The 22,892-nt window shown below is 43.1% G+C and overlaps 1 protein-coding gene and 1 long non-coding RNA gene across 3 annotated transcripts in view; one reads left to right on the forward strand and one right to left on the reverse strand.

The window, feature by feature from the left end:
- ASB1 (ankyrin repeat and SOCS box containing 1) overlaps positions 1 to 5,406 on the forward strand; it is a 40,295-nt gene extending 34,889 nt beyond the window's left edge. For both annotated transcript variants that reach the window (XM_029069773.1, XM_029069775.2), the window contains exons 4-5: positions 1,261 to 1,646; positions 3,540 to 5,406. In XM_029069773.1, the coding sequence (XP_028925606.1) occupies positions 1,261 to 1,646; positions 3,540 to 3,673 (520 nt within the window). In that variant the 3' untranslated portion in view covers positions 3,674 to 5,406. The remainder of the gene's footprint in view (positions 1 to 1,260; positions 1,647 to 3,539) is intronic.
- Positions 5,407 to 7,733: 2,327 nt separating this feature from the next.
- Positions 7,734 to 8,546, reverse strand: LOC103170490. The gene is made up of 3 exons (XR_486215.4): positions 8,459 to 8,546; positions 7,891 to 8,002; positions 7,734 to 7,799 (listed from the first exon to the last, which is right to left on the reverse strand). It is a non-coding gene; the product is annotated as an uncharacterized LOC103170490 (long non-coding RNA).
- Positions 8,547 to 22,892: the final 14,346 nt, after the last annotated feature.

Consider the following 22,892-nt stretch of genomic DNA (forward strand, 5'->3'; position numbering starts at 1 on the left):
GGTACAGAGAGGTTAAGTAACTTGCCCAAGATCACGCAGCAGAAAAGTGGTGGAGCCTGGATTAGAACCCAGCTCCTCTGGGTGTTCTATCCACTAGGCCACGCTCCTTCTCAACTTCTACTATATTGCCATTTGTACTTCACTTGTACTCAGTTTTAGGAAGTATTAATAGGAAAAGATTATTACTCGCAAATAGAATTATGTGGATCTCTCTCCAAATATATGTAATCATGCATATGTCAGTGTAAATGGATGAGATTATGTCCCACTCCACAGACTGCAACCATAACCCCCAGTGCTGGTCTTTGGGGATCTGTGCAAGAGAGTTTCAGTTAGCAACCGGCCGTATTTATTGAGCGCTTACTGTGTGTAGAGCACTGTACTAAGCACTCGGGAGAGTACAATATTAATATTACAGAGAGTGTGAGAAGCGTGACACAAACGCAAACTCTTTGGCAAACAACACAAGCAGTTGTCATAGTGACATTGGGCACTTCTCCCTGCCCCTAAACAAAAGTCAGTGGCAACTGAGTACCAGGCTGGTCATCCATGCATCAGTGGCCCCTGGCGAACTCCGAAGCATCTGAGCAGTGGTCTTTTGGAATACATTGTTTTCCCTGAATGGGCTATGGGGTGGGGGGAGAGTTTGAATTGGTGAACACTTCTTTGGAAGCAAAGATGACTATAAAGTTCGTAGCCATGTATCTGAGGGTACCTGAAAAGACTTATATACACATTGTACCCGTGTCAGGTTTTCCCCTTGCTAAAGTTGCATTGTCCCTTGTATTGTTACCTACAATGCCTGGGGCCATTCTTGTTTCTCAGTGTCATGATCCTGCTAAAGTCTAGGATTAGTGCAGTGATATCTGTACTGAATAAGTAAAGCTAGCAGAAAACAGACTGCTCAGAGCAGCAGCCTTTAATGGAAGGCCAAAGTATGGTCAAATCTAAAGTTATTATTTTTAACTTACTGTTTTCCATGTATTTCTTGTATCAGCTAAAATCCAAAATATAAGCATAGTTGAGGGTGTTGCCATAACCCAATAGGATCTAACTCTCATCTTTCCTTTCTCCAAATTCAGTCCCAGGAAGTGTCAAAAGTGCCACTTTTAATCTTATCGATTGATCAGTCTATTTTCACAAAGTTGTTACATCTAAAGCGGTGTGAGCAGTCATTCCTCGCCTCAAAGATATCCGGTGTTTTTCCTCCGTTTCCCCCTACTGAACCATCTTACTGTCGGGTCTGTCTCTCCCACCCAGATACGGGGCAGACGTAGACGTGAACCACCACTTGGCTTCTCGAATCCCCTCAGCTTCCTCTCGACGCCTGACTTCCCTGGTGGTCTGCCCGCTGTACATCAGCGCAGCTTACCATAACCTCCAGTGCTTCAGGCTCCTTCTCCAGGCCGGGGCCAACCCCGACTTCAACTGTCACGGCTCCGTCGACACCCAGGGCCTCTGCAGGGGTTCCCCCGTCTGTGTCATGGATGCCGTGCTGCGTCACGGCTGTGAGGGCGCCTTCGTCAGCCTCCTCGTTGACTTCGGTGCCGACCTGAACCTGGTCAAGTGGGAGTCCCTGAATGCCGAGTCCGGGGGAAGGACAAAAGTGAACCCGGAAGCGCTGCAGATATTCAAGGAAGCCAGGAGTAAGTGCAATTGGAGCCCTCTTGCTAGTACTCTGTAAATCTGACCTTGTTCAGGGAATAATAATAATGATGATGGTATTTGTTAACGCTTACTATGTGTCAAGCAGTGTTCTAAGCACTGGGGTAGATACACGCTAATCAGGTTGGACACAGTCCCTGTCCCATATGGGGCTTACAACCTTAATCCCCATTTTACAAATGAGGTACCTGAGGCACAGAGAAGTTAAGTGACTTGCCCGAGATTACACACAGAAAAATGGCAGAGCTGGGATTAGAACCCAGTCCTTCTGACTCCCAGGCCCATCCCCATTCCACTTGACCATACTACTTCTCAAGCATCCCACTCACTTTGGGATCAGGCAGCTTGCCTGGTTGTATTCTAATATTTTAAGACCATTTAATAATGTTGGTATTTGTTAAGCGCTTACTATATGCAGAGCACTGTTCTAAGCGCTGGGGTAGATACAGGGTAATCAGGTTGTCCCACGTGAGGCTCACAGTCTTCATCCACATTTTACAGAAGAGGTAACTGAGGCACAGAGAAGTTAAGTGACTCGCCCACAATCACACAGCTGACAAGTGGCAGAGCTGTGATTCGAACCCATGACCTCTGACTCCCAAGCCCGGGCTCTTTCCACTGAGCCACGCTGCTTGACATTGAGTTGATCAGAAAACGACCTTAGTCACTATCGCTCCTCCCCTGTTCAAAATCTCCTTTCTACAATTGTCTTCCTGTAAAAGGGAATAGAAGGATATGTCCAGGACCAATCTCAGAGAAAACAAATTTGGAGAAGGCAAATTTTAGCAAAGAATCAGACAGTAAAGCAGCTGAACATCCAGACAGGTCTAATTAAGTGTTGAGTAAAATGGAAATCAAAGGGCCAACTATCACCTGTTAGTCCCAGGATCACGTGGACATTGCTGGAGGTAGAATACCGAGGTGGATGGGCCATGAGCGACTGTGCTTTCCATCTCATATGCATATCAAATTTTCTCCTTGTAGAAGTTCATTACCCCTTGAGGTTTTTCCCACAATATCTGGTGCCATTTGTTTCTCAGAGTGTCAGAAACTCATTGAATGTCTAGGACTTGTACATTAGCAGCTGTTCTAAGTAAATAAAACTAGTAAAAAGAAGACAGCTTGGGATCAGTGAAATGTTCTTTATCAACTGGCCAAAGCATGATCAAATTCAATTATCACTTCTATATTCCTGTTTCCCACATGTATCTTGCATCAGCCAATATCCAAAATAGAAGCAACACCCTTAACTGAAAGAGTACTGAAATAACCCAACATTATCTAGCTTTTTTGTTTCCAGTCTCCAAATTCAATCTAGGAGGAATCTCTTAGAAGGGCTTCTTACTTTATTTTGATTTATTGGCCTGCATTCATAACGAATTGTTATATTTTAACTGCTCCGAGTTAATTTCCCACCTCTCTGATTTCCAGTGGTTTTCTCCCATTTCCCTTCTCTGGGGAATCTTACAGTTGTCACTGATTATGTTTGTACATTCTTATGCTGGAGTGTTTTCACGGACTGGAAATCTGGGACCTAACCACCCCAAATTGTAGCCCATAGACCACCCCGTACTAGCTTCAAACCCCCAAATCCCAGTGTTCCACTAAACTGGAATTGAGCTCAGCCAAACCAGAAGTGTGTTGGAGGGTGAGTTGGGGGTGGGGAGGGGGTGCATATGTGTGCTTGTGTGTGTTCTAATTAAAATTATACCCACAAATAACTTCCTACCCCACTTTTTTTTCCACCCAGAAAGACAGATTTTGTGAGATCCCTATCCAGGGTTTATAAGTCATTTGCAATTCCTTAGAAGAAGGGCCTAAATAAATTGCCTATGCTGATATCATCTCAGGTTTCTCTGTTTCTCCCTCTGCAGGTGGCCCTAGGACCTTACTGAATTTGTGCCGCGTGGCGGTGAGGAGAGCCCTGGGTAAATACCGACTGCGTCTGATGCCCTCTTTGCCTGTTCCAGACCCCATCAAGCAGTTCTTACTGTATGAGCAGAGCTAAAATGAGTGGGTGATTCTGGGGATGATTTTCTGGACTCCACAGGTGATATGAAGAAGTTGGTGCCAATTCCCCCACCCTGCGCCTTCAAGCCCCCTGCTTCTGACATCTCCCAGGATTAAGCTCACAGGGCGGTTGTTGAGAGACCTCCTTCGTTTTTGCCCGCTTCAACTTGTAACCCCGGTACTTTTGACAATATGGTGGAGTTTGCAGTGAATGCTTTAGTTGCTAATCTTTGCCCTACTCACAGGTTCATCTTTGGAGAGTCTAAAGCAGAGGCTGGTCCTAGTGGACTTTCTCTGTTTATGGCCCTGCTTGGATTTTTTTTTTTCAAGCTAGGAAGTTGAGAGTGCCATTTAATGATAAAATGAGTGCGGCCAGTATGTGTGTGCATTACACATATTTTAATGTTGCCGAATTCCTCCGCCCTCAGTGGGATAAATGGTCTTTCTCTCCAGGCACCGGGTGTTCATTTGCCAATGGCTTTCTGGATTTCAGGGTTGTTTTCCCTGATACCTCAAGATCCCGAGAACAGTAAAATGCCCTTGCAGACTCTGGTGACTGCTCAGCAACTGTCCAGAGGGGAATCATCTGGTAATGCAGTTCGCCCGGTATTCCTTAAAAGCAAAACAGCTTTCAGAGAGAGGCAGGTCAGCTTTGGGTGCTGTCAGGTTAATTATGAAACAAGTGATGGCCTGCATTCAGGCCAAGAACTATATTAAGCAGCATTCACTGCCATCGGGGAGAGGGAAGAGCAGCGGGACAAGCACATCAGCACCAAATTAATCTGGGTGCACAATGACATGGTTATGCCCGGGAGAACTTGGACATAGCCTAGGCCCAGTTTGGCTCTTCTATGGCTCGTGGGTTGAAGTTTCTCTTTATAATTCATTTCCTAGCTTCAGTGCTGGGCAGTGAAAGGCCAAGAGAGTAGTGTAGTGTCCCACACTAAAGCTATTTATTGGGAGGAAGTGGTCGTTAACGGAAAGGCACTGATCTAGGCACCAGGATACTGGGCTTCCAGTCCTGTCACTGACCTGCCGTGAGACCACCTAACTTTACCCGTGCCTCAGTTATGTCATTTTTCAAATGGAGTTGATAATATCTGACCCATTGCGAAGGGATGTGAAAGATTACATGTAACTATTAATTCATTCAATCATTACTGAACGCTTACTGTGTGCAGAGCACTGTATTAAATGCTTTAATGTACCGTAACGTAATGTATTCTATTAATGAGAATGCACTTTGGAAAAATAAGTTATATAAATTGAAGCCATCAGTATTTTAACTCTTACCAACTCTGGTGGCAGTTAAAATGGTCAGGAGCTCATCAGATGATAGGGAAATCCTAATAAAAGTAGACACTTTCTGGACAATCCTGTTTCTTACTTTGATGGGGACAAAGGAAATATTGATTAATCCACCGAGTTTGTATTTCGACTTGCTTTGGAGGCCAGTGAAGGCCTATGGTCTTCAACATTTAGTGATGTGCCAACCTTTTAGGAAGAAGGTATCCTTTAGATACTAGGAGCTTAATTTTCAAAACCAAAAGATGTGCCTTGCGCAGGTGAGCAAGTGGCCTTTTGGAAAGGTGGAATCTGGGTTCTCTGGTTGGAAATCCAGTGCCAGCTTAAGCACCATCCCCAGATGCGTGTGGCGTCGGGCAAGTCATTTAACTTCTCTGTGCCTCAGTTACCTCAACTGTAAAATGGGAATGAAGACTGCGACCCCCATATGGGGCAGGGATTATGGCCAACCTGATTAATTTGTATCTACCCCAGCGCTTAGAACGGTGCTTGGCACATAGTAAGTGCTTAACAAGTACCATAATTATTATTAGATTATAAAATAGCTTCCGCAGGAGAGGGCTTCACTGATTTCCCTGCTCCCTACAAGGAAGAGGAAGGGGATTCCTCAAATGAGCAACCCTTGAGGTTCCCCTGGACTCCCAGAAATGCCCGTCTTGGGACAGCGAGCCTTGCTATGAGCAGGATTAACACCCGAAGGCACGGCACCGAAATTGTCACGTTGTCACGGACTGTCAGGATTCCAGGAGAGGCCCTTCAGGGAGAGATTTCCCGGAGAACATTGTCAGTGAGGCCCCGTTGGCAGTTCCGTTGCTCGGTTAGTGTTAATAATTTCCTGTTACACATATTCTGGACTACAGAGGGAGGCAGCCCAAGTGAAGTTCCCCAGTCAATCAATTAATCCCTGCTCCCCCTGGAACTTAGCAAGTCAGTTTTCTCCAGAGCCCCAAAAAGGTAAATATGCTTGCCACCTATCTCAAAAACTGAGGGAAGAGTTCGTGAGGTAATACTAGAAGAGGCCTTTGAGACCTTTCAAAGAACAGGTGGTAGAGCATCTAAAGTGATAGTTTTGATCGGGAGTGTCAACTCATAGGAATTGGAAATTCATATCTTAGTTGCCAGAAAGAGGCGCTCTTGCTCTTCATTTTCATTCTATTTTCCATAACTTGCTCATTGCTGCTAATAACCCTCCCTTTACTCTTCGATGATTTCTCCTTCCTTATCAGTTTTGACACTTGTGGGGCTTAGCTTCCTTGAGAGTTCCTGAGGGACAGGCACCCCGCGTCTGATTCCCTCCTTTAAATTCTCTCCCAGCTCTTTAGTGTGCACACAGTAAGCACTTAATAAATACTACTGCTAAGCAGCTCATATTTGTTAAAATGGTCACTTTTACAAATGGCCTCATTACAATCACTCCACTCTAAGTTTCTTTATCTGAAATGGACCATTAAGAGATGTGGTAAGCTTCTATTACCAGAGTATATGCCTTCTTTTAAGGTTTGTGTTTGTTTGTTAATTTGTTTGCTAAACAGTCTGTGAAGCGAGGAGATAAAACGCTATCCAGAGAGAGAAAAATATAACTGAGATAACATGGCTAAGTTGAGATTGTTATTGGAGCCTAATGTAGATGGAATAATGTTGGAAATGAGGGGTGTTATTCTCAAATGAAAACTAGTGCCTACTTGTGCCTCCGAGGTAGTGTATTTATGAATGTGTAAGAAAATCTCTCTTGGAAGGCTGGCAAGATTGGGCTTCACTAGAAAACTATTGGAAAATATCTCCCAGTGAGTAAAACACATACAGTTGCCTTAAAAACACTTATACTATTTCTATTCTCTGGAATGCACAAAATCCTCTCCTATTAAAAACCGTTTTTATTTCCTGATCTAGAAGCAGCATGGCCTAGTGGAAGGAACACAGGCTTGGGAGTCAGAGGATGTGGGTTCTTATCCCAGCTTTGCCATGTGTCTGCTGTGTAACCTTGGGCAAGTCATTTAACTTTTCTGTGCCTCAGTTACCTCAGCTGTAAAATGGGGATTAAACCCTACTCACTTCTACTTAGACTGTGAGCCCCATATGGGACAGGGACTGTGTCCAACCTGATTAACTTGTATTTACCCCCGTGCTTAGAACAGTGCTTGGTACATGTTAAGTGCTTAACCAGTACCATTATTATTATTAATATGGATTATGGTAGATTTGTTAAACTTTTTAAATGTGGATTTAAACAGATCTACCACCTATTCCGTAATACTGTTGTATCTTTGCATTATGTGCTGTAATACTGGTGCAACACCTACTGTGAGAGTGTGATGTGAAGCATGATAGGATATAAAAATGGTCTCCATGTGCCATGTCAACATATGTATGTATACATATTATGGCTGTCAATTCCAGGCAGCGAACAGGACTGTTGAAATACCTTGTGCCTCTACAGAGCTTTAGAAAGCAACCTAGAACAATTGGGATAATAGACCCTTATTGTGTATGTGTAAAAATCTTCACTGTGGTAAAGGCTGTGTCACTTTATTATTTCCACTTAAAACCCTTTGGGAGGTCATTGCATCGTAAAAGAAATTTGCTTCAGGTTGAATCTTGGTGTGTGCATTTCAGTTGGTAAGGATCCTCTGAAAAGCCTTAAGTGGAGAGTGGGAATATACCCCTATCATAAATGTCTAAGAAGTTTTCGCATGATTCTCAGATTTGTTTATTTTGGTGGGGAGGAAGGGAAAAGAATGAAATATTTCTCTGCCTTTAGCTTGTATATCAGATTTTATTTCTAGATAGAGCTGAAAGATGTCTGGAAAGATCTGTGATGGCTGAAAGGAAAAATAAAGACATTTGAAAAAAATATTGTTATATTCTTCACAGACCTTGCGTTAAGGAAAACTCACAATATAATGCACACACCTTGACTGATTCTACACGCCTAAATGCAGCAGTTTCTTCTGACATTGCCTTGTTCTGTATTCAGCCAGATGGGTGGTGTTGGAAGAACTTTGCCTAATTTCTCAACAGCATTCTATCCCAAAGAAATAGTGAAAACACAAGTTATGGGAAGTGGTTTGTGGCCTAATGGAAAGAGCTTGGGCCTGGGAGTCAGAAGACCTGGGTTCTGGGTTCTAATCCCAGGTCTACCAGTCTCCTGTTTGTAATCTTGGGCAGGTCATTTACCTTTTCTGTGCCTCAGTTTCCTCATCTGCAAAATGAGGATTCAATGCTTGTTCTCCCTCCTCCTTAGATTGAGAGCCCAATGTGGGACAGGAACTGCTATCCAACCTGCTTAACTTGTATCTACCCCAATGCTTAGAACAGAATTTTGCACATAAGTGCTTAACAAATATCATAATAATGATGGTGGAGTCTCCCCTCGAGAACGATGGATGAATTTGGTTCTGAGATTTCAGGACTGAAAACCTGCATGGCAGAATTGATTATGATGCCAGTTATTTGTGAAATTCCTTTCAAGCTCTCTTACCTGACGAACATGCTGGGAGACAGGATTGAATGAACAAATGGGCATAGCATAGCATTATGACGCAGCAGCTGATACTTACTATGCCTTGTTAGCGAACTATCTCTCAGGATTCCTGCTGGTCCATTTTACCTCACAGTGCACTCTTAATCAGAGACCTTCTCCACAGACTGTGTTTGACCCCATTGTCTTGTTTCTACCCCAGCCCTTAGCACAGGGCTTGGCATATAGTAAGTGCCATCAGCACAGTTGACAAAGTCCCAGCAGGCAGATTGGGTCTAGAATGACGACTGTGGTACTTGTTGAGCACTTACTATGTTCCAAGCACTGTACTAAGCTATGGGGTTGATACAGGATAGTCAGATGAAACACAGTCCCTGTTCCCCATTAGGTGCATAGTTTTAACTTCAGGAGGGAGACTAAGTAATCTCCACTTTACAAATGAGGAAACTGAAGCACAGAGAAGTTCAGCAACTTGCACAGGGCCACACAGCTAGCAAGCGGTGGAGCCAGGATTAGAACGCAGGTCCTCCGATGCCCACTCCCATGTTTTTTCTACTGAGCCACCCCGCTCCTCTAGAACTAAAATCTTCCGATTCCCAGAGCAGTGTTTTATCCACTGGACCGACAGCAGAGCTTAACTGTATTGTGGATGTGGTTGGGTGGGATGACATGAAACATGAAAAAAGGTTTCAAACAGATCCTTAGACCTCTAGACCTATAATAGCATGTGATCTGTAAAGGAGTGAGAACTTGGATTGATTCATTGTTCTCGGGGTTCCAATTCTGCATTCTAATTTACACGTTTTGTGTGTCATGTTACTTCTGTAGTAGTATTTTTCATTGTTCATCTGAATTTCTATTCCACGAAAGCATTATATGAAACATTTCAAGTATGACCATAAAGTGGAGAGTCTTGGCATTTCCTGGGCAGGGCTAATTGGCACTGTTCTTTCAGGCAAGATCTTGTTTTTTCTGTCAGTACAGTCGATGGAAATAAGAAAACCCTTCAGATAAAAATAGAGGGAAGAATTCAGTTAGGGCCCAAAAGGCCAAGGTGATATGTGGCTCATTAAGAACTTCACATTGACCTGGAATAAGCACAGATGAGGGCAGAAGAGAAAGAACCCAGTGTGGAGATATTCAGAAGTTTGGACCGGTTGGCTGCTGCAAAACATGTCCAGTGGATATTCTGGTGTTACAGAGAAGCAGCACAGCTCAGTGGAAAGAACAAGGTCTGGGAGTCGGGGGACCTAGGTTCTAATCCCACCTCTACCACTGGCCTACTGTGTGATTCTAGGCAAATTACTTAACTTCTCTGTGCCTTAGTTCTCTTAACTGTATAATTGGGATTCAATACATGTTCCCCCTCCTTTTACACTGTAAAACCCATTTAGTATAGTGTCAGGCCTGGTTATCTTGGCTCGAACCCAGTGCTTAGAATAGAGCTTGACATATAGTAAGCACTTGAATACCACAGTTATTGTTATGTCAACTAGGGCCTTTGGAAATTCTGAATTAGGTCGGGAAGGCTAAAACCATTATCAAATTTTGTCTGGAAGAAAACACCAATACACAGGACGTTTCTATAAACAGAATAAAATTTCTATAAACTGATGGGAGAAAAAGTCTTCTACAAACAAATGCATGTTCCTATTAATCATTTATATAGTATAGCACTTTGCAAAGATCTTAATAATAAGTCTTACTTGCCATCCTTTCAGCAACTCTTTGAAGTAAATGTTATCAGCTTTTTAGCCAGTGTAAAATAAATAATAGAAAGCTGAATTCCTTGCCCTGGATACAGTGTAATCAGAGGCCAAGGCACTAATCAGCTAAATCATATTTACTGAGCACTTTATGGGTACAGAGGATTTTACAAAGCACCTGGGAGAATATAAAATAATCAGTAGACATGTTCCCTGCCCAAAATGAGTTTACATTTTTGAGTGGGGAGGTGGGTGTTATTATAAATAAATAAATTACAGATATACACATAAGTGCTGTGTGGCTGAGGGAGGGGTGAATAAAGTTGAAAATCCAAGTGCAAGAGTGATGGAGAGGGGAGTGAGATGAGGGAAAATGAGGGCTTAGTCACAGAAGCCCTCTTGAAGGAGATGAGTTTTTAATAAGGCTGACAAGATACAGGAGAAATTCTTAGCTGAACTCCCAAAATTCTCTAGGCACTGAAAAGCACTGAGCAATACTGCCTTTATTCTGAACCTTCACAAGTACTATTTGACCCACCTTGTTCTGAGAATGGAAAAATGGAAAACTATTTTAAAAATGTTAAACCCCAAATAGAAAATTTCAATGATAAAAGATATGGAGCTTCTTTTTCCTAACTGGTGTCCTCAAGTGTACAGAATCCCCATATTCAGGAGCTGCGGAGAACACAACAGTCTCCCTCCGCTTCTCTTTGACTTTCCAATAGAAGCAGGTGTTCATCTGATTCACTAGCAGTGTGGGCCTTCTAGTCTACCCCAGTTCACCAAAAAGTGCTTTGAAGTTGTCATGATGCATCCCATATGAAAGTTCCACATAACATCCCTTCATTGTGAAAAGAAAGATCTTTCCACTTCCTCCCAATATTCTCCTCACATCTTCATGGAAGTTTACATTAGCAGTTCTACATGGAATTGGAGTCTCTATCTCTCTTTCTTTCCCTCTCTGTCTCCTTTTTTCCCCACCATCTCCTCTTCAGTGAGTAGTCAGATTGATTTTGAAGAATGTGCATATGAACTCATTCTAGTCTAATAAGGAGCTTTGTTGAATATATTAATAATGTTGTTATTTGTTAAGCACTTACTATGTGCAGAGTACTGTTCTAAGCACTGGGGTAGACACAGGGTAATTAGGTTGTCCCACTCTAGGCTCACAGTCTTCATCCCCATTTTACAGATGAGGGAACTGAGGCACAGAGAAGTGAAGTGACTTGCCCACAGTCACACAGCTGACAGGTGGCAGAGCTGGGATACGAACCCATGACCTCTGACTCCCAAGCCTGTGCTCTTTCCACCGAGCCACGCTGCTTCCCATAGAATATATTCCCAGAATGTATTCTCAGAGTTGGTCCGTAATTTGCAATGGTTATTATTTTCCCTAAGTTCCTCGTGCTTTTCCAATTAAAACCTTCTTTGGAGACACCAAACAGCAGTCAGAAAGATGCCTTTAAAAAAAACAACAACAATTGATTCATCTAGGACAAGGATATTTCCTGGAATTGATGAGTGAAAGCTTCCAAATGTTACTAGGTTTTAAAGCTGGGTTAAAGATGTTTTAACAGGACAAGCAGTGTCGATCCACAAATTTATCTTCTGCAATATTCATTATAACCTGGTTTCACTAAAGTTTTGGTTACAGTCAGAAAACCCCAAACACTTGATAGGTCAATCATGGCCCCTTATCTTCAACTAGAGAAAGAGAAAAAAAAAAAAGAAACATCCTGACCATTTCAGATTGCATCTACTTATGACAATACAGTAAATGAGGGAAAAAAACTGTGAAACTATTGGTTTACTACCCATGCCTTGTAATATGTAAAATTTCTTTCAATGCATATTTTCTAAATAGGATCTAATTGCAACTAAACTGTGTACATTTCGTGCAGTAAATATTTTGTAGTTTTCAGCCTTTTCTAAACACATATTTTACAGGACAAACATCAAACCAGGCCAAAGAAGGCTTGAGGGCAATACAACTCAACTTTTACCAGCTGTTGAACCATTCAGAGTCCAGAATCATCCACAGATTAAACACATATACAAACCAAGATTGATCTGGACTGGAAAGCTTATTATGTAGTAATAGTCATTACCAACAGCAGCTTTAAAAGAAAAGGCTTGAAAATCCCATGCAATGCAGACAGTTTTACCTTACATTAACTCTCTTCTAATTTTAATTACCATAATTGTTCACTTGGGGCTGCAGAGTAAAGCAAAAAAACCTCCAATGTATAGGTTTTTCTTTTACCAGTCAGAGAGCCCATGCAAGTGATAATTAATCTCAAATTAATTCTATATTGAAAAAGAGTTTTGAAGAAAAGGAGGGAAACAACCCCATTAAAGAAGCAGCATGGTCTAGTGGGAATCAGAACAGGAGGGCTCTAATCCTGGCTCTGCCACTTGTCTGCTGTGTGACCCTGGACGAGTCACTTTACTTCTCTGTGCCTCAGTTACCTCATCTGTAAAACGAGGATTAAGACTGGGAGCCCCATGTGGGACAGGAACTGCATCCAACCTGATTACCTTGTGTTTACCCCGGTGTTAAAACAGTGCTTGGCACATAGTAAGCACTTAACAAATACCATAATTATTATTAATCCTAGATCCATGGGGACCAGGAGATCAGCGGAATCTCCCCTGGACTCTGGAGATTGCAGGAGTCGGGCACATACTTCGAAACCTTTCTCAACAAGAAGGACACTGTTGGTCTTTCCCTCTCGGTCCAACAGTGAGGTTTGAGGGGGTGTTGGTCACCCCAAGGATTTGGGGGAGTTAGCAGATGAAGCACAGACCACAAGTTTGAGACTCAGAAAGCCCAACAGAGGCACGCTCCTTCCTGGAAAATAAATTAGTTTTTGTTTGTTTTATCTTTCATTTTCCCAACTGTACCCAAGTTTCTCTAAATATTGTGGCCTTGCTGTTGGAGTCTAATGGTTTGGGCAATGTGAACAAGCTCCTCAGATGTTTCCCACTTTTATGTGGTATTAAAAAAAGGGAGAGGGATGAGTCACATGACTTTGAAATACCAACTTTTGTTAGTATGGGTCACATGCTTCAGCATAAATAAGGATATTATGGCGTAATTAAATCAAGGCATCTGGTGTTCAAGTCATCATCCTGACCAATTTCCATAGAAAATTGTTTATACACAGAGAATGTCTTTTCAAGATTAGAGAATAAACCAAAAGGCTCACATGCTCCACCACATGCGGGCATTCTTTAATTTCAGGGGAAATTAGAATTTCTGATAGGAGTTGCGTGGATCCTGGCAGAGCCCTGAATGGAAAGGTCAGTTCTGATGTAATACAAGGCCAACAGGATGTACATTTCCCTGGCTTGAACTGTTCATTTTGTGTTAATATGAGTATCCGTTGTGGTGACTGTCTAGACGATGTGGGCTCCTCCCTTGGAGTGGATCTAAGATGAGTCCATTTCACTTGGGCAACTAACCTATTAACAGGGAATCACAATTTTAATACTTGTTGAAGATATTTTTTCCACCCATTGAACAGTTCCTCCCATCGGTCTTACACTACTGTCATGTGACATCCCTCAGTCTCTTGCAGATGGAAGCACAGGCCTCAGAGTCTGGGTAGATTTGTCTGAGTTGGAAGATTTTAAAGGTTGTCAGTAGGCCAACAAACTTGTATTTTACTAGACAAAAAAAAAAGAAAAGAAAGAAAAGGAATAAAAAATATTGGATCCTCTGGAGGGGAAAAAAAATAAATTATTCAGGTCCTCAAAGCAGAGACCAGGGACCAATCAGTTTGGAAAACAAGATAACAGAAGCATCCTCTCTCTTCTGCCCCAATCCATCAATCCTTCTCTATTCTGAATGCCAAGATTGTCACTTAACCAACAAGGTTTTCTGCATTTTCCAGAGTAAATATGATGTAGTGCCAGGTCAGGCCTCAAACACCTACCCTGATCCTTACCCTGTGAGCTGGTTGTGAGCAGGAATGTATTGGTTTGTTGTTATATTGTACTCTCCCAAGCATTTAGTACAGTGCTTTGCGACTAATTTGAATACTCCCAGGTCTCAGTTCCCTTTGATACTTAGTATTCACCCCATCCTCAATCTTACAGCACTTATGTACATATCCGTATTTTCTTTATTTATATTCATATCTGTTCTCCTAGACTGTAAGTTTGTACTGAGTAAGGAATGGATCTGCAAACTCTGTTGTACTCTCCTAAGTAGTTAGGACATTAACCATCCGTGCTTAATAAATACCAGCGATTGATTGCTTGACATTCAAATGCCAAACTTCTGCACTCTCTCCAAGGTCCCATCAGAAAAACTAAAGACCCTCACTAAAGATCTGGTCCATAGAGGTAATCTTTTTTGTGATATTCTTAGATGAGGAGACAGGTAGCCTTATAACGTACTTTCAAAATGTATCCGTTTGTTTTGAATGTGCATTTTGCCTTTGTAAAAATTTTGCGTGTGCTTCCCTATGTTCTACACCTCAATCTGCTTACTCATGGTACACTCTTTGTTCCAGAAGGAACACAACTGACTGGAGTGAAAGAGTGCAGGTGTCCCTGTTGAAATCTCCCTCATTACAATCAATCCATTTTATTTAATGAGTGCTTAGTGTATACAGAGCACTGTACTAAGTGCATGAGAAATTAAAATAGAGTAGTTGGTAGGCATGGATTCCTGCCCACAAGGAGCTTAGAGTCTACAGGGGGAGACACATTAAAATAAATTACAAATAGGGGAATTGGTAGCATGTAGAAATAGGTACATTAAGTGCTGTCATCCATTCCTTATTAGGTCCTGGGTTCATTGTAGGAAAGTGAGAATTCCACTTTTTTTTCCACAAAGCAAATTATAATGCTGCTTGCAAGAACTAGTAGACTTGATTTGCAAAATACATTGCAAGAGAAACAGTCAGACATTTTATCCCCCAGATTTAAATTGTCTATAAAAAGCCATTTGGTAAGTCTGAAACAGAGCACGTTTTTCTTCACGTTTGCAGTGAACAATGTCTCAAGTGTCTCTTGGCTTTTCTCTCTGGTCTTGTACCCTAGGTATCTGGCTTCACCTCAAGCAGCATGAGAGGAAAGTTTCACCCTGTGGTTTTCAGATTACAAATGGGAAATCCATATTGTTTTGGAATAAATAGCCACTCCATTAGAACTTCTATTTGGTTACTGTTTGGTTAGTATGAATACGGAAGGGCCTGGTTTAGTGGATAAAATCAACAGCCATAACAGATAGTCAATTGTCACCTCACTCAGCCTGGAAAACTTTGATTTTACAGCTTACATGCCAGAAATTAGAATTCCAGGTGGCAGATAAGTCTGCAGTTTACATATAATTAATGGAGCTCTGGTAAGACTTTACAGGGATACCTAGTGGTCAAGTGCTATTAGGGAGTCTGGAGCACTGCCTGGATCCCAATGCATATTCCCAGAGAATTACGGCTCTGTGTCATTACTGATCTGTTTCTCCCTTCCACCCACTCAGAGTCTTCTTCCTTTCACATATGTATTCGGTCAAATTAACATACAATAATAATAATAATAATTGCGGCATTTGTTAAGGACTTAACTATGTCCTAGACATTGTATTAAGCGCTGGGTTGGATACAAGTAAATAGGGTTGGACACAGTTCCTTTCCCATATGGGGCTCACAGTCTCAATCCCCATTTTACAGATGAGGTAACTGAGGCCTAGAGAAATGAAGTGACTTACCCAAGGTCACAAAGCAGGCAAATGGCAGAGCCAGAAGTAGAACACATGACTTCCTGACTCCCAAGCCCATGCTCTACCCACTACGCCACCTTCTCACTCTTCTCTCCCACGGTTGGTTAATACTCGTGGGCTGCCTTGGTATGCTGGGCTCATCAAACTTCTTGAAATCTTACCTAACTCCCAAGAACCCCAAGCATGACTTCTACAAAGTCCACTTCTCAACCTCCCTTCAGGCTGGACAGGAGTTGTCGTGACCAGTCAAATTTTGACCTCATTGTTTCTGGCTGGTTTCTTTACGGAGGAGAGAATTCTAAGTGGTGGCATTAAATGGTGCAGTGTAAATAAATAGGTGGCTATTTCAGGATAGAGCACGGGCCTGGGAGTCAGAAGGACCTGGGTTCTAATCCCGGCTCTGCCGCTTGTCTGTTGGGTGACCTTGGTTAAGTCACTTAATTTCTCTGGGCCTCAGTTCTCTCATCTGTCAAATGGGGATTAAGACCGTGAGCCCTATGTGGAATATGGACTGTGTCCAACCTGATTATCTTGTGCCTACGCCAGTGCTTAGTTCCATGCCTAACACATAGTAAGCACTTAACAAATACCATAAAAAAAAGAAAATCCTCTAATCCATGGCCCATGTGCAAACCAAGTGTAAGTGTGACACACTACTAGCCCATCATTTGGGGGGAAGAAGAGGAAATTGAGAAATTGGGTCTGGACTGGAGTCAGTAAGGCCTGATTCCCTGGACAATCTTGTGCAAATCGCTCCCACCTGTGCATTTTTTCTGCCTCCATAAACTGGGGAAAAGAATAATTATAGGTAAAGTCTTGCAAGGGCTTTGAACTTTTCACTGGGGGTGACTAAAGAGCTACAAAAGGACATTATATTCAGTTCTGCCATAATGCACACATGCCCTATGTGCTTTTCCTATAACATCATTAGAGCATGCGGAAACTGACAACATGAGTCTTTTGGGAGACTACATGCCATGGTGTCAGAAGAAAAAGGTTTACTGGTATGTCTGGTGCCATAAAAGGTGAGTACCACAGTGCAAGTTTTCCATAATGTGGAGTTTCTGATAATGCATCCCCGGCATTGTACAACTGGGGCTATTGACTGATTTTCCTATATGATCTTATCTTCTCTATTTATTATCTTCTAGGCACTGTATTAAGCACTGGGGTAGATAAAAAGCTAATCGGGTTGGACACACGTCATGTCCCACATGGGGCTCACGATGTGAATCCCCAGTTTACAGATGAGGTAACTGAGGCACAGAGAAGTTAAGTGACTTGCTCAAGGTCACACAGCAGACAAGTAGCAGAGCTAAAGTTAGAATCCAGGTCCTCTGACTCCCAGGTCTGTGCTCTTTCTAATAGGCCACGCTGTTTTTGAATCTTGCCACTTCCATCAATGACAATGATGATTTTTTTATTAACCCATTCTATCTGACATGAATGTCTGTCTTTCCTTTATAGAGATGACAATTCCTGTGGGGTGAACCTATGAATGGATGCTAGTGTGGCTGAAAAGATCTAGTCCCAGCAGCTTACCCTTTCAACATTGTGTATACATGAAGCTCCTCATTTACCTCATTTACCACGCTGTATCCCTCCATTTGTAGCACAGACAGCAGTTTTAGAATCCTCCCCTTGATCTCACTATCCTTTTGAAGCTTTCTTCACTAAAAGCAACTCTTTTCCTGATTGCCGCCCACTAAAATAATTTGTCTTCCAGCAGCCCACTGCTAAATTGCATTGCTTGAGCCTGAATATTATTATTTATTTTAAAAGTTGGTCCTGTTCATTCTGCAGGCTTATGTCCCATTTCAGTTTGCCATGTAACAGCTGCTTGTCATCCATTCTCCACAAAGGCTTCACCCAGAGATATTATTTTGTGATGCACATTGACCGATTCAGTGCTAGTGAGCAACCTTATTTTGGTAGCTTTGTCATGCCAGCTACCTGTCAGTTCCATCTGTATTTATCTGAGCTCTGATCACCTTGTGTATTTCTCAGCCTTGTCCGGTTGAAAATAGAACAGTGAGGGATCCTGTTTCCAAGTGCCCCTTAAGCAATCGATGGAGAGAAGACACTAGAAAACTCGTCCATCTCAGAAGGGTTTAAGCCTTTCAGCCTGCCAGAAGTGGTCCATGTTTTTTGAGTAATCTTGGGAGAGAGAGTGTGGGTCTGGTGAAAAAAATTAGATTTGGTAGTCATCCTGAGCGGTAATAGTTGAAATGCTGTGATTGGATGAGTTCCCCCTGCAAAATAATAGGAGTGGGAGTGTAATAATTGTGACATTTGTGAAGCACCTACTTTGTGCCAGGTACAATACTAATTGCTGGAGTGAATACAAACAAATCGGCTTGGACACAGTCCCTATTCCTAGTCCTATCCCGGCCAGACTACTGTGTCAGCCTTTTCTCTGACCTCCCTTCCTCCTCTCTCGCCCCGCTCCAGTCTATTCTTCACTCCGCTGCCCGGCTCATCTTCCTGCAGAAACGATCTGGGCATGTCACTCCCCTTCTTAAACAACTCCAGCGGTTGCCTATCAACCTCCGCTCCAAACAAAAACTCCTCACTCTAGGCTTCAAGGCTCTCCATCACCTTGCCCCTTCCTACCTCTCCTCCCTTCTCTCTTTCTACCACCCACCCCGCACGCTCCGCTCCTCCGCCTCCCACCTCCTCACCGTCCCTCGGTCTCGCCTATCCCGCCGTCGACCCCTGGGCCACGTCCTCCCGCGGTCCTGGAACGCCCTCCCTCCTCACCTCCGCCAAACTGATTCTCTTCCCCTCTTCAAAACCCTACTTAAAACTCACCTCCTCCAAGAGGCCTTCCCAGACTGAGCTCCTCTTCTCCCTCTACTCCCTCTGCCACCCCCCCCTTTACCTCTCCGCAGCTAAACTCTCTTTTCCCCCTTTCCCTCTGCTCCTCCACCTCTCCCTTCCCATCCCCACAGCACTGTACTCATCCGCTCAACTGTATATATTTCCATTACCCTATTTATTTTGTTAATGAATTGTACATCGCCTCGATTCTATTTAGTTGCCATTGTTTTTACGAGATGTTCTTCACCTTGACTCTATTTATTGCCATTGTTCCTGTCTGTCCGTCTCCCCCGATTAGACCGTAAGCCCGTCAAACGGCAGGGACTGTCTCTATCTGTTGCCGACTTGTTCATTCCAAGCGCTTAGTACAGTGCTCTGCACATAGTAAGCACTCAATAAATACTATTGAAAAAAATAGGTCTCACAGTCTCAATCCCCATTTTACAGATGGGGTAACTGAGGCATAGAGAAGTGAAGAGACTTGCCCAAGGTCACACAGCAGACAAGTGGTGGAGTCGGGATTAGAACCCATGATCTCTGACTGCCAGGGCCGTGTTCTATCCACTAGGCTGTGTAGCAGTGTAGGTAATTACTGAGCAACCTCTGAGATTAAATGAGAAAAGTAAGGGACCCATAACAGAGCTTTGTGGGACCCCCACAGCTGAGGAATGAGAAATGAAAGGTGAGCACTTCATACAGTGTTCTGCCCTTAACAGGCATTCAAGCTCACCTCCTCCAAGAGGCCTTCCCAGACTGAGCTTCCCCTTTTCCCTCTGCTCCCTCTGTGCCCCCCCTTCACCTCCCCTCAGCTAAGCCCCCTTTCTCCCCCTTTCCCTCTGCTCCTCCCTCCTCCCTTCCCCTCCCCTCAGCACTGTGCTTGTCTGCTCTTTTTTTTTATATTTTTATTACCCTATTTATTTTGTTAATGAGATGTACATCTCCTTGATTCTATTTATTGCTATTGTTTTTGTCTGTCTCCCCCGATTAGCCTGTAAGCCCGTCGATGGGCAGGGATTGTCTCTATCCGTTGCTGATTTGGACATTCAATAAATACTACTATTGAATGAATACTCATGCACATATTCATTCATTCAGTAGTATTTATTGAGCACTTACTATGTGCAAAGCACTGTACTAAGCGCTTGGAATGTACAATTCAGCAACAGAGACAATCCTTGCCCAGTGATGGGCTCACAGTCTAAACGGGGGAGACAGACAGCTGAGCAAAACATAACAAAACAAAAACAAGACAACATTATCGAGATAAATAAAATCAAGGGGATGTACCCCTCATTAACAAAATAAATAAGGTAATAAATAATATATATAAAGGATCTCAGTGCAGAGGGGAGGGGAAGTGGGAACGGGGGAGGAGCAGGGGGGAGTGGAGGGGGAACAGAGGGAAAGGGGGGCTCAGTCTGGGAAGGCCTCTTGGAGGAGGTGAGCTCTCAGTAGGGCTTTGAAAAGGGGAAGAGAGTTTGGTGGATGTGAGGAGGGAGGGCATTCCAGGACGGCGGGATGGGTGTGAATGGGGGACGGTGAGGAGTTGAGCAGCAGAGGAGCGAAGCGTGCGGGGTGGGCAGTAGAAAGAGAGAAGGGAGGAGAGGTAGGAGGGGGCAAGGGGGTGGAGAACCTTGAAGCCAAGAGTGAGGGGTTTTTGTTTTGTGCGGAGGTTGATAGGCAACCACTGGAGGTGTTTAAGAAGGGGAGTGACATGCCCAGAGCGTTTCTGTAGGAAGATGATCCGGGCAGCAGAATGAAGAATAGATTGGAGTGGGGAGAGACAGGAGGAAGGGAGATCAGAGAGGAGACTGACACAATAATCCAGCCGGGATATTATGAGAGCCTGTACCAGTAAGATAGCCGTTTGAATGGAGAGGAAAGGAAGGATCTTGGCAATATTGTAAAGGTGAGACTGGCAGGTGTTGGTGACAGATTGGATGTGTGGTGGGAATGAGAGAGAAGAGTCAAGGATGACACCAAAATTGTGGGCTTGTGAGACTGGAAGGATGGTCGTGCTGTCCACAGTGACAGGGAAGTCAGGAAGAGGACAGTGTTTGGGAGGGAAGATAAGGAGCTCAGTTTTAGGCATGTTGAGTTTTAGATGGCAGGTAGACATCCGGGTGGAGACATCCTGGTGGCAGGAGGAGATACGAGCCTGGAGGGAGGAGGAGAGAACAGGGGAGGAGATTCAAGATTTGGGTGTCATCTGCATAAAGATGTTAGTTGAAGCCGTGGGAGCGAATGAATTCACCAAGGGATGAGTGTAGATGGAGAACAGAAGAGGGCCAAGAATTGTCCATTGAGGAACCCCTAGAGTTAGTGGATGGGAGAAGGAGGAGGAGCCCGCAAAGAAGCCCGAGAATGAACGGCCAGAAGGTGTATGAATGTGTGTTTGTGTATGAATGGCTGGCGTGTGCGCGCGCACACACACAAATATTTAAATATTGTTTATACTGATAAAACCTTAGCAAATTAATGGAAAAGAATCAGGATCACTGGACAGTAGCTCAGTCAAATTCCCATACCAATCAGGTGTTAGCCAGTAAACCGAATCTTTCAGGATAAAACAAATCCTACTCATACAACCTTATCCTAATGTTTTAATCCTTCCTCAATCATCTGTGACATAAAAGCCCCAAGAGCAAATTCCCCTTATGTCACTGAGAAAATAAAAATTTCCAATACATTTTTTTTCCTTTGAATTCTCAGCCATTGGTTGAGATCAGTCTTGCCTTATAGAATAATGGATAGGTACATGCATTCAGTTTTCTTTTTGTTCTCATTAATCATCTCTCAAAGCATGGTCATAAGCACTAATATTGATTTTATATTTCCTTACAAGGAATTCCTTTACCAACATGTTTCATGTATCCAATACTATAGCATAGTAGAGAGAGCACAGACCTGGCAGTCAGAAGGTCATGGGTTCTAATTCCGGCTCTGACACTTTCTGCTGTGACCCTGGGTAAATCACTTCACTTCTCTGTGCCTCAGTTACCTCATCTGTAAAATGGGGATTGAGACTGTGAACCCCACATGGGGCAGGGACTGTGTCCAACTGGATGTGCTTGAATCCACCCCAGCACTTAGTACAGTGACTGGCACATAGTAAGCACTTAACAAATGCCATCATCATTATTATAATTATTATTACCAATGCCTGAGAAGGATGTGATGTTAATTAGAGTTAATTATGTAAAGTGAAGTAGCTAGTCCCAAGGAACCTCGTGGGAGCCAGTTTGGCCTAGTGGAAAGAATATGGGCCTGAGATCCACAAGACAGCTTTGCCATTTGCCTGCTGGGTGGCCATGGGCAAGTCATTTTACTTCTCTGTGCCTCAGTTACCTCATCTGTAAAATGGGGATTAAGATTATGAGCCCCAGGTGAAACATGGACTGTATTTAAGATGATTAGCTGGTATCTACCTTAGTGCTTAGTACAGTGCCTGGCATATAGTACATATCTAACAAATATCATTAAAAAAATACAGTACCTGTGCATAACTAGGCTCACAACATAAAGACTAGGTAGAACCGGTATTTTAATTGGGTAACTGGAGTCCAGAGCAGTTAAATGCCCTTGTGACGTGCCCAAAGTCAAAGAACTATGTAGTGGCAGATTGGGACAGAAGGGTATCTTGTTTGGTAGTCCCATACATTTCCTCTAAATCAAGTGGTCTCCCCTACAAATACAGTGCTATGCAGAAAGCAGTTACTCAACAGATGTTCATAATAATTAAAAAAATCAGTGCTCAGGTAGTGCCAGTGCTTAGAACGGCGCTCGGCACATAGTAAGTGTTTAACAAATACCATCATTATTATTATTTCTACCCAGAAACTCTTTATCCAAGTTAACACCAGAGCAATCACATCAATCAGTAGTATTTATTGAGGATTTACTCTGTGCAGAGTAGTGTATTAGGCGCTTGGGAGAGTACGACATAACTGAGTTGGCAGATACTTTCTCCATCCACAATGACCTTACAGTTATAAGCGAAGGGCTGTGCTTCAGGGAAAGAAAAAACATTCTAAATAAGACTGGCTTTCTAGAGAAAGAGATGATAGTGATTGAAAGCTACAGAGAGTCAAAACAGCAACTCTTTTCAAAAAGGTGTCGTTTTAGGCCAAATTCCCCATTTTAAGTGAGATGAAAAATATGCACAAATCTCTGATTA

Source organism: Ornithorhynchus anatinus, chromosome 7 (assembly GCF_004115215.2).
Source record: "Ornithorhynchus anatinus isolate Pmale09 chromosome 7, mOrnAna1.pri.v4, whole genome shotgun sequence".
Lineage (NCBI taxonomy): Eukaryota > Metazoa > Chordata > Mammalia > Monotremata > Ornithorhynchidae > Ornithorhynchus > Ornithorhynchus anatinus.